Raw genomic sequence first — 12,034 nt, 5'->3', positions numbered from 1 at the left:
CAACACGTCCTTAGTTTAATGTAGTGTTCTAAACTGGGATGCTCGGTTAATAACTGATTTTAAATTTGACCCGACTCGAAGACGTGAAAAGGCCCTCAATATTACAAGTGTCTGGCTAACATGTGCCATGGGGCACTAATATCATAGATAAAACATTAATTATTGGTTAGAAAATTGAAATGTTCACATCTATCAATAAAATTTGATATTTTGTTTACTTTTATATCGTATTATATTTTTCTTATTTATATTTTTTAATAATATTAAAATAATAGAAAAATTCATAAATTTGTTATTAAATATAAAATTGATTGATTTTAGTTAGGAGGGTGATTTTAATTAGGAAATTAGTGTGTATGCACTGGGGGCTTGTTATTATTTGTGGGATAAAATCAATTAAAAATTATTTTATATTCGATTAAAATTTGATAAAAATATTATTTTATGTTCTCCCACATTTTTTGAAATAAAATAATATTTTATTATAAATATAAAATTTTGAAAGATAAACTAAAGTAAATACTCCCTCCGTCCAATTTTGGTTGTCACATTTCCATTTTTGTTGGTCAAATTGACTAACTTTTGACCAAAGATTATAAGTCACTCTTTCATCATTTTAAAAAAACTGAAATTACATCTTAAAGTAGATTAAAAATTATTTCCAGTGACATATTTTTCTTATTTTTTCAATTGACAAAATATTAGTAAATTTCAATCAAATTTTGGTCAATTTGACCTGCACAATACCAAATGTGACAACTAAAATGAGACGGAGGGAGTATATAATAGGGTTAATTATCTAGTTGGTCACTAAGTGTGCTTAATGTATCAAATTGGTCACTGAACTCAAAACCGTATCAAGATGGTCACTGAAGTGGCCATAAATATCAAACAAATAGCTTGAAATATAAGTTCAAGTAATAAAAATATTGTTTATAAAGTTTTACGCATTATTTTTGAATGTTACCAAAACCAAGTAAAAAGTTATGACTTCTAATATTTATAATAATATATTTAGATTTTATCAAATTTATTTATTATTTATTTTTAATTAAAACCAAAAAATAACTATATAATAAATAATAAATAATAAATAAACTTGATAAAATATAAATATATTATTTTAAATACTGGAAATCATAACCTTTTAGTTGGCTGTGGTAACATTTAAAAATAATGTGTAAAACTTTATTAATAATATTTTTACTACTTGAACTCATATTCCAAGGTACTTGTTTGATATTTATACTGACTTTAGTGACCATCTTGATACCGTTTTGAGTTCAGTGATCAACTTGATACATTAAGCCCACTTCAGTGACCAACTAAATAATTAACCCGTATATAATTAGTATTTAATAAGGTTTTGAATAGTTATACATGTATACACGGGTACTCATGCAAGTCAAAAAGTATTTAATGACAGTAGTTATGACTTGAGGGCACATGTTAGCCATTCCGATATTATAAAGAGGCTTTTTCATAAATGTAATATCTCGTAATTTTTAGAATTATATTAATAGATTAGTATTAATAAAAAAAGGATTAAAATTGGATTATGAATAGGATTTAAAATTGAACTAGTATGATGGAGTTAGAATATGGATCAGACTTGTATTCGAATAATGGATAGGCTTAGAATTAGGGTTTCAACACTCTATATATTGATTGTGTTCCCTAGGGCTGTCAAAAAGGTCCGAAAAATCCGATATCCATCCGAAAAATCCGATATCCGTCCGAAAAATCCGCATTCGTATCCGAGATAAAGCGGATATTATCCGTATCTGAGACAAAGCGGATATTCTCCGCATCCGAATCCGACAATTCCGGATACAGATACGGATATAGGCATTTCGTATCCGATAAAATCCGAATCCAAAATTAAATATATATGATATTAAATATTATTATTATTATTATTATTATTATTATTATTATTATTATTATTCAATAACTATATAATGTGTGTATTTATATATGTATACATAAAATAATATATTTATATAAATTTTGTATAATTTTAAAATATTATAGACATATATCGTAATTTTATTTGAGTTTAATATTTTAAAGATAACAAATTATATTGAAAGATAAATAAAAATTAATATAAACCTTCTTTAATGATTTTAATTTTTTTACTCAGTTTTTAAAAATTAATTTTTAATTTTTACTATTTTTTAGAAATTTTAATAGAAAAATAAAAATTCTGATTAAAAATCAAATTCGGATCCGGATATTATCCGAATTCGGATAATATCCGTCGGATCCGGATTCGGATATCATCCTTTAAAAAATTTCGGATCCGGATATGGATTTTCGGATTCGGATCCGGATACAGATACAGGCAGAACCTTATCCGAATTATCCGTTTGACACCCCTAGTGTTCCCCCATCTTTTATGTATACTTTTGAGAGCCACCCAACCTTCTCTTCGTTTTTATTACAAAAAATTCGTAGGGCTTATTCCACAGAAATCAACTGTCTTGTAAAATTCGTAGTAAATTCAATTCTTATCGGAATATGATGATTCTTGACCTTTCGGAAAGGTCTTTCGATTTCCTACAACTTTTGTTCACAATGTTTTCTCAGATTATGTTTTGAACTGTTCTCAAAATTACAAAACCTAATCAGATCCTGTTTTCCCTTTGAGTTCTGAATCAACGGACGTTTTATTTAATTCCCGATTCGTTATGTGTTCGTATTTGATGAGCCTTACCTTTTCGGAAAGGTCATTTCGTTCTCTACGAGTTTCGTGTTTTGAGTTTTTCCAGAATACATCGTTTACAGGGTCAAAACAGTTGATTATTGATCTGGGCAGATGTGAATCATGGAGATATCTGGAGTTTATGATAAAGTCGGGGTTCGAGAGTTTAGATGGTCCCTTGTGAGGTTCGTTAATGTTTGAGTTTGCTATTTTCGAGGTACAGATTTTATTCCTTTTATTTAGCGCTACTCCTTTCGGTTTTAAATAATTTTTATTTGTCCTCTTTGATCTGTTCGATTTGCTAAGTTGTTCTGTGCTATTCATTTGACTGTTTTGATTTCTGAAAAATATATTAAAAATCTGTTTTGAGATATTCAAATATTTATGATGCGATTTTTCAGAAATTTCACAAATAATGATTTGTTCAGTTTATTTGAAATATCCGTACCATGTGATTTAAGTTGTGAAAACTATTTTGTTTTGAACCCTTAGAGATATAGGGTATACCGAGTTACCCAGCTGTAGGGGTATTACAGCCATGTCTTTGCGACACCATTGACATGACACTCCCGTGACAGTGTGATTGGTCACGGCGTATCCAGGGAGGAACTTTGGCCATTTTGATTATTTGTTCAGGATACGTGGGTGCACCCGGTTCAGTTTGATTTGATTTGTGATTCGACGGTGACGTTGTATATGCCGTACACGTTATCCGGTTTTGTTGCACGCATTAGGTACCCTATGATATGTGTATCTGTATCTGTTCTGATTTGATCTCGGTATGAAATATCCTAACCACTCGTTGCCTCAGCCTGTTATTTTAAAACTATTGTTTTGTTATATTGTCAAAATATTTTTAAATATTCCTTGTTCGGTAGAGATGCTTTCAATCCGTACTGGGCATTTGGCTCATGCCGTATTCTTCTTCTGACAGGTACTTAGGGGGATTCAGGACGGTGTGATGGAGAGCAACCCATTCTTTTTGTATTTTAGGATTTATGAACTTCTAGCGTTTATTCGGATTTTATTGTTAGAGATTCTGTTCATTCGCATTATTCGGATCTAATTATTTTCGAGGATTTAAATCATTTTAGGAATTATCAGACTTGTTTAATATCATTTGGAATATATTTAGTGCTCAGTTTGCAGGTTTTGGATTTGTAGGTAACTCCTCGTCTTAATTTAAGATGGAGGTGTTACAATAAATATTTCACACATACCCAAACTCAAAAAAAAAATTATAAAAAATATATTTTAAAAAAATGTAAAATACTATCTTTTAGAAAAAAACTACGAAGGTTGTATTTGAAATCATTTGTGCAACTGATAGATATCATATATATGCAACTACAAATGAATTTTAAAAAAATTATTAAAAATTACATTTAATTGCATAACAAGCCCTCAGCACCAGTTACATCGGATATCTGATCCGATCCGTGGTTAAATAAATGGATATGGATCTTTATGAAAAAAAGTCCGATCCGATAATAATCTGATCTGATAATAATCCATTTACTTGATATATTCTATGTTGAAGGTTTTATAGGAACAATCAACAAAGTTTTTCAGTTGTATTTTTGTTTATATATAACATGAAACCGCGGACTTTACTTAACTATTTTATTAGTTCCTTTTTGTGCATGTTAAAGTTAAAATTCATTAATTAATATAGCTAGAAAATATCCCTTTTTCTCTTTATGGAAGATTGATACATGGTGTAACAATATATTTCATAATTTTTGGTGGATCGGATTATCCACGAAACGAATGAACCGAATATGAATTGACTTGCAAAATATCTGACTCATGATCCGATCCGATCTGCATCCGATAAAATTAAATGAATTAAGATATGAATTTAGCTAAATACGATCTAAATCCGATAAGTTTACCGACCTACTCCAAAGTAATTTTGTTATAATTTGAGAGAGCTATACGCAGAGAGGGAGAGAAGGCGAAGAAAGAAGCAGGAAAGGAAAGAGAAAATAAAAGATCGTATTATAGAAAATATAGTGACTGAGAAGACATAAATAAAATAAAAACCATGAGGGGAGACAGTAATTTGTGGGGTGTTTCTCATTTATTTTTGCCAGTGACGACTGACGAGGGAAGGACAAGGAGGTATGGAAACTGTGAAGACCGAAGACTTCAGATATCTTATCGTCAAATGATTGTTTCTTTTTTTGTCAGGATCAATTGATTATTTTGTGTATGTAAAATAAAAACGTATGTTACACCGTACTTTCATGTATTTTCATATTTCTTGTACCAAAAATTGAAATTCAAAAATAAATAATATATTTTCGTTTGTTATATATAAAATTGCCGGTCCAGGTATGACAGACATAAGTTTGTATATAAGTGAAAAATGGGCCTAACTCTAACATGTGTATCACACCTTAGTCCCTTGGATTGTACGTAGATTGACAATAATATATCAGAAGTGTGTAACAATTATTTTCCCTTTTCTGAGTACCTGTATTTTCTATACACATGGGTATCAAAATTCAAAAACAACTAAACAATAAATACCAGATGAACATGTGTTTGACTTCAAACTAAAATGGTATATTTCCAAAAATATTAAAGGGATTTTAAGAAAATGAATTTGATATTTACTCATATTTACAAATAAAGTTTTGAAAGATATGTTATTTTATAATATTTTTAACAATTATACATTACATGTGGGGAACCTGAAACTACAGCTATACAGTTGAATTATTCAAAATTCTAGTGCGAATGACTCTAAATATATAATAGCGTTTGAGATGTGGAACTAAATATTTAAATAGCAAAAATAAAATGAAATGTGGTTACTCATGACAATTGAAAAATCTATCCTAATTGTTTTTTTGCGAATGACTAGGATTTTGTTTTAAGTACCATTTAAAATCGTATTGAGCAAAAATATAGTTTAGAACTTTTTATAACTTGTTCACTACATTACATAACTAATTTGGTGAAGATGGTCTAATCTAAAACGCTAATGGCCTCCAACTCTATTTTAATGCCTTTTGTATTTTGGAAGTCCAGAAAACTGAAGAGTAACAAGAGCAACAAGTGATTGAGTTCAATAGTTCCTTATATAAAACTAGTGAATCTACGGATATAGTAATATGAAGAACACAAAATTGTTTCAAGCGTCCATGGCAGCAACAAAGCCGGAAGCGCTTCTTTTTTAAAGAAGGGGACGGTTAAGACGCAAATTGAAAGCTAAGCAGTGGCAATTCTAAAAATTGCGCAGGAGAAAATAGAGATGTCTCCTGGATTACGATGATATGTGAAAGTGACAATGCAGGAAATATAAGATGAAGTCAAAGGTGGCTGTGCTGATAGAAATCATAGATTCGAGAATTCAAAGCTCAACTACAAAATGGATCCATGTTCATACGAGAGCCCTTGAGTGGCACCCAACATTATGGACGGATCTCAAACTCAGGTCCTATGCTAATGGTGAAAACCTAGTTAAGGAATGTGTTCCTTATCAGTGATGGTATTTTGCAAGCAGGGAAAGGCAGTGGGTCGGAGAGACTAGAGTAACAGCATTGCAATAAATACCCAAATCGCAGATATAGAGCTACAGGCCCTAGTACTAAAACACCATGTTAAGCATGCCGGAGGGCAACCTAATACACCTGGACATACTCTCATCTCCCAGGTTTCCACCCTGGAAGCGTTTTAATTTATTCCTAGAGACTAAATTTTCTGACATAAGGAAAACAGCTTATGCACTATGCAAAGGCATGATTTGTCTAAAAGATTTAATGCAACATTGTAAGCTCCCAGCCAAATCATGCTTCGTATACATAAAAAATGAAATTAATAGAGTAAGACCAGAGACAAAAATCACCATACTTTGTCCTGAAACTACATGAGTATAGCATAATTATCTCTCTGCTTTCTGTGTGAAGCTATGCCAGTGGGAAAGGAATGGGACAAGTCTGGCAACCAAAGTAAGCTTAAGAAATTGTTCTAATTGAATAAAAGCATCTAATAAATTGCTCATGATTGCCCCTGCCACACAATCTTGATTCTTAAGTCATACAGGAAAATCCCATGAGTTTTTCTCTCCATAATATAATATATGCAAAAAGCCTGTAATAATGCAAGTTTAGTATACTACAAAATGAAATATAACATAAAGTAAGAAAGTGTTGTAATCAGTTAGGCCCATAATCACCAAATTTCCAAATGCTGATCCCTAGACAGATAGATATGGGCCATGACTTAATAATAAGCAAACATTTTAAAGGAAAAGCAGTACTTTCTTACTTTCAAGAAACATATCCCACTAACTAAATTATACAAGTCAAGCACAAATCATCTTTCTGAAACTACTTTCCCAAAAGGCACATTTCTTTATCCATCTAAAGCATCTGTAATACTTAAATTAATCCATACTCTTTATGTAGGCATCCCAGTGGCCACCATAGAAAAAACCAATTACCCACACAGCAAAAGGAGGGTTTTGCTTACCAAACTATCCTTCAAATAATCTGCCCTTAATCACCTACTTTTAGACCAGAAGGACTAGGGAGAGGGGCCAGGTACAGTTGGGGCATCTAAATTTGATTGTATAGCGTAGACGTCAAGTAACAGAAGATAATACTTAATTATACGATAAGTTTTGATGTAAAGGAGAATGAGACATATAACGCTGTAAAGGAGTCGTCATAGGCACGTGCAGCTTGCTGTACATCTATGACGGAGGTGGAGGTTCAGGCTTGACGATGGAGATGTCCGACTGATTAGAAGGATATATCAGTGCAGCTAGTGAGATTGGCATGATACATAGTGCTTTGGATTGCAGAAATTGCATGGCAGCTCCAACATCTTCTTCCATCAGTTTAGCTACTTCTTGTTCAGTGTCATCATTTGACCAGTTCTCCCAAACAGGACGATCACCTCCATTTTCAATCATGCCCCCCTAAACAAATTTAAAAGCATTAAACATATATAAAAGAAACCCTTAAATAAAGAGATATGAAAGGCTTATGCAGCATATATCCGGTCACAAGAAGTGATTAACTAGTAAAGTGTTACCTCCACTGACTGCAATGGGCCATCTGACACAAGCTGTGCCACAGCACCAGCTCCACCCAGCCTACTCATGCTCAAGACCTGTTAAATAGAGAGTTTATCCAGATACCCAGATAGTCAACAAAGTCACTAAAAAGATATTCACTCTCACACACGGGCTAGTGAACACTATATATCTGGACCTGCCTTATTTCTTATTGGCATTGCTAGAGCTAATGGACAACACCGATATTACAGATTTCACAACTTGACGTATAAGACATGGGCAATGTAGTATATTATTGACAACCATTTTGACAAGAAAAACTTATCAATTATAATAAATAAATAAATATTGAATAGTAAAAGTTGTTGCAGTGCAGTAAAACTATCCGGCAAAACTACATAGGCACACGAAGCACTACAAACTAGAGCAAGAGATCATTCCGAGGATAAATCATGCTCATACATGTCCTAAGAGTACAAATTTCACACTGATTTATCAACATACTTGGCATATAAACTTATAAAATGGAAAATGCAAGTTCAACAAACATATATACATGATAATAAACATGACCATAGTACTTAAAATTATGTGAAAAAGTTAAACATTCACAATAGTTTATACCTTAACTTGGAGCCTCAAGAACTTCACATAATCCAGAATCTCATCCAGCATAGCAGCCTTATCTGACTGAGAACATATATGATTAATCAGTACTGTGAAAGTATTATTTTTATATGGCGGAAATACTAGCACCTTACAAAAGCATGCAAACATGTATACACAAAGGTTATGAATCAACATTGATCCAAACTTTGAAGAGTTTTGATTAGATAGACATAATAGAAACTTATACCCCATTGTTGGTGTAAAAATGGTCTTACATACCTTAGAATTTGAGAATAGGTTTTACTTGTATCTTTTAAATGAGGCACAGGCACTCATACTAAAACGAGAAAAGTGTTCATGGCTCTTCTACAGCTGGTATATTTCCTATCCTTTATCCTTTTCTAGAACTACTTCACACACACAAAAATATATATATATGAACACTTCCCATCAGCTTCACTCGGTGCACAAACAGAAGAAGAGAAGCAATGAGTAGGTTACTGTTTCTAGGCACTTACAGTTAACACTGACAAATTCTTATTAGATGTTTGGCTTAAGTGCTAAACCTGAAAAGATACTACTGCTGCTCCAGTATCTTTTGCTGTGAAAGAGTGGCAGTCCTAATTTTAGGTCCTAAATCACAAACATGTGCAATGGAGAACCTTTCGTCGTTCGTTTCCATTTATTTTACAGATTCCAATGAAGTTACAATACTCACATATTACGGTCTTAATTTAAGTCATTGTATACCAATAACATAAACTCAATTAGCAAGAGAACCTTGTATCTAGTTTGATTTAAATAAAATGAGTTCTAACATAAGTTGAATAGCAGAAGTAAATCAAGCAATCCAAGGCGAGCATAAGTGCATAACAATTGCTGAGGAGCGCACATAACACACTTATATATGAGAAGATTTTGATCACAGAGATTATCCCTACAATTAAAGACACGATTTTTCTATTTCTCAAAGCGAAAAAAGAAACAGTAGACATACTATAATTAAAATAAAACAAGACAATGACTGTATATCACATGTTGGTGCTTGCTTTATGTTGTTCAATTTATTATCCTGAGTAATGACATTCATTAGAACTCCACAACACCTTTGATAGCAAGATATCAATATGTATTCATATAGGTCTTATAATTTTTTTTTGCAGAGGTTCACAATTCGGGAAAAGGAAGTGGAATCTTTCAGTGTAGAAACTAAACATATGCAGGAATGATCACAAAAAGCAATTTGATCACTAATGCAGGCAGAATTAGAGAAACCTTGTTGCAGCTGGGAACAAGTTCCTGCAAGGCCCTCATCCGCTCAGCAATTCTTTCTCTACGCAGCTGCAAAAAGTATATACATTCTGAGTAAAATATTGTTGAACTTTGCAAAGAAGCCCAATAAATCACCCAAAGGATACAAATTTAATTGCAGAATTGTAATCCCGTTACCCGTTCCGCAATACTATGAGGATCTGTGGCTTGTCCTCGTCGAGCCCGTACCCTTGGGCGCATGTTAGGAGGGTGTGGCACAGTCACTGCAGTGCTTGTAGTTGGCGGTCCTTGAAAACCCTGGATAATAAATGTTGAAAGTGCAATCAAGAGACGAGCTTAGACTGAAACTTCAACTTTAGGCATTCATATATAGTATTTATGGAAGGCATGATGCAGTGCAAGTGTCGAGCCACTTTGCCGAGTGGCATAAGACCCAAAAGATCTCAAAAGCCCAAGTCAAATGGCAGTTTGTTTCCAGAGTATCACTTAAATTAATAACTATTTTTAAAGGCTCAGCAAAAAACAGATCTTTACATGTATGTTTTACTTCAAAATTGAAAAACCTTTTAACTCGAACCAGAAAATTGATCAGAATAAAAATATATTTGACTTGTCTTAAAAGAGAAATCTAATCTGCTAACTGTGTAATCTATTTGAATCTGGCCTTATTTCAGATTATCAGCCATTTAAACAGCTAACTGGTAGTATATGTTACGGTTTGTAACTTTTATAACATTTATATGACTAATAAGCAATTCTATGTCAACCGCTTGTGCCTACATGCTTACACAACCAATAAGAGGACAGTGGTCACACCTTAAATGTAGAGGTATCCAATTCTAAAATACTGCTTTAGAGCATTCTTGACATTATCCATGATCCACTAATTTGTTTCATCTACGCAGTCCATGAACTGCACACCAGACTGACTAAATGGCCATCTCATTACAAGTTCAAGATTTTAGTCGAAATCTGCAATTTGCCATTTGCGTAAATTTACCCGACTTCAACAAGTGGAAGACACATATCCAATTAAAACTTTTCATTTGTCTTAGTAAGCTTGTGATCAAGGATGCAGTAAAAATTACGGTTGAGCAAAAAAAAAATTCAACACGCAACTCCAGTGGACCGAAATGTGAAATCAATCAACAAAAATGTTAACCAAAATAAGCCTCATCACATGCATAGTCTTATAATCCTGAAATGTGCTAGTATGTACTATCGTAATTACAAAAATGATATGAACATATAGGGGGACAACCTGGTGCATCTGCGGAACAGCATGACGAACAGAGTGAGGCTGTAAATGCTCAAATACTGGAAACAAATTCCCCATATTCATGGCTCCTCTCTCCTGCATACCAAACACACATATACAAATAATATAAACCACACATCATTTCAACCCTTTTTCTCAAATTTTAACCGACCACATAAAAACCCCAGTAATAATAAAAATCAAGAAGCTAGAAATAAACAACACAAAGACAAAATCAAACAACTACACATAATAAAAGCAGTAAAATGCAAAAGGGTAAAAAGGGTACCCGCTGGCCATTATCCAGGCTCAAACCCAAGGGGAAAAACGGCTGTTGAGCACCGCCGGGGAGATGAGAAGCAGCTTCCGATGAAGTTCCATCAGGGTTTGACAAGCCATTGTAAGATGGGATTGCAAGAATTTGCTCCAAGAAGTCATCTGAGTAGCCGTCAGGTGGGTTATTAGCCATGCCGGAAAGTTTTTTCCGGCGAGAGAGGAGGGCTTGTCGGAGAAAATGGCGGCAGGTGTGTGGGTTGAGGAGGGATGTGATGAGAGTAGTGATGGGTTGAGTCTGACAAGGGTAGTAGGAGGAAGACTATTGTCTTTTGTTGTCTAAAGGCGTGCGTTTCTTATATGTGAAAATGTGTGATAATTCAACACTCATCATCATTTCATCCTTTTTTATTCATCTTTCTTTATTATTTTTGCTTGCTTTACATCTTCTGTCTTTTTATTGTTTGCCTAATTCGTTTTGTTGTTTTCAATAAGAGAGTGTTCAAAATAGCATACCGCATACCATTTATCGGCTATTTAGGAATTAGTGGTTAGTTGGTAACGGATTAAATCAGATGGTTTGAATAGTGGATTGAAATAGATGTTTTCACTAACGAATTGAATTAGCGAATTCACGTAAAATATTTGATAAATAGCTGTTTGATTAACTTTTTATACCATATACGAAGACCTCTAATCCAAAAAACTCCTCAAATAATTTTGTGAAAATTAACTTTTTAGCCCAAATCACTATTTTAATTCGATAATTATCAAACATAAACACTCAAAAGTACTGCCTAATTTCTACCTACGTTTTGAGGATACAAGCTGCTTACAACCTATGTTGTAAACAAATAGTATATTCTGGTGACACAGGCCATTC

The 12,034-nt window shown here is 33.1% G+C and overlaps 1 protein-coding gene across 1 annotated transcript; it reads right to left on the bottom strand.

The window, feature by feature from the left end:
* Positions 1-6,830: 6,830 nt before the first annotated feature.
* On the bottom strand, positions 6,831-11,533 carry LOC108196821 (transcription factor UNE12). Its single transcript, XM_017364266.2, has 7 exons — positions 11,168-11,533; positions 10,882-10,974; positions 9,798-9,917; positions 9,624-9,689; positions 8,364-8,429; positions 7,757-7,834; positions 6,831-7,640 (listed from the first exon to the last, which is right to left on the bottom strand). Exons 1-7 carry the CDS (start codon positions 11,345-11,347, stop codon positions 7,413-7,415), a joined length of 831 nt encoding a protein of 276 aa, XP_017219755.1. The 5' UTR covers positions 11,348-11,533; the 3' UTR covers positions 6,831-7,412.
* Positions 11,534-12,034: the final 501 nt, after the last annotated feature.

Source organism: Daucus carota, chromosome 7, assembly GCF_001625215.2.
Source record: "Daucus carota subsp. sativus chromosome 7, DH1 v3.0, whole genome shotgun sequence".
In the NCBI taxonomy this organism is placed as follows: domain Eukaryota; kingdom Viridiplantae; phylum Streptophyta; class Magnoliopsida; order Apiales; family Apiaceae; genus Daucus; species Daucus carota.
Note: the sequence above shows the minus strand (reverse complement) of the source record. Positions and strands in the feature narration are given on the sequence as shown.

Excerpts from the sequence above, each read along its gene's own strand:
- LOC108196821 (XM_017364266.2), bottom strand. The coding sequence starts at position 11,347 with ATGGCTAATAACCCACCTGACGGCTACTCAGATGACTTCTTGGAGCAA. Across the intron at positions 8,430-9,623 it reads TTGTTCCCAGCTGCAACAAG|TCAGATAAGGCTGCTATGCT; the intron begins GTTTCTCTAATT and ends ATATGTTCTCAG. Across the intron at positions 7,641-7,756 it reads GCCCATTGCAGTCAGTGGAG|GGGGGCATGATTGAAAATGG; the intron begins GTAACACTTTAC and ends AAATTTGTTTAG.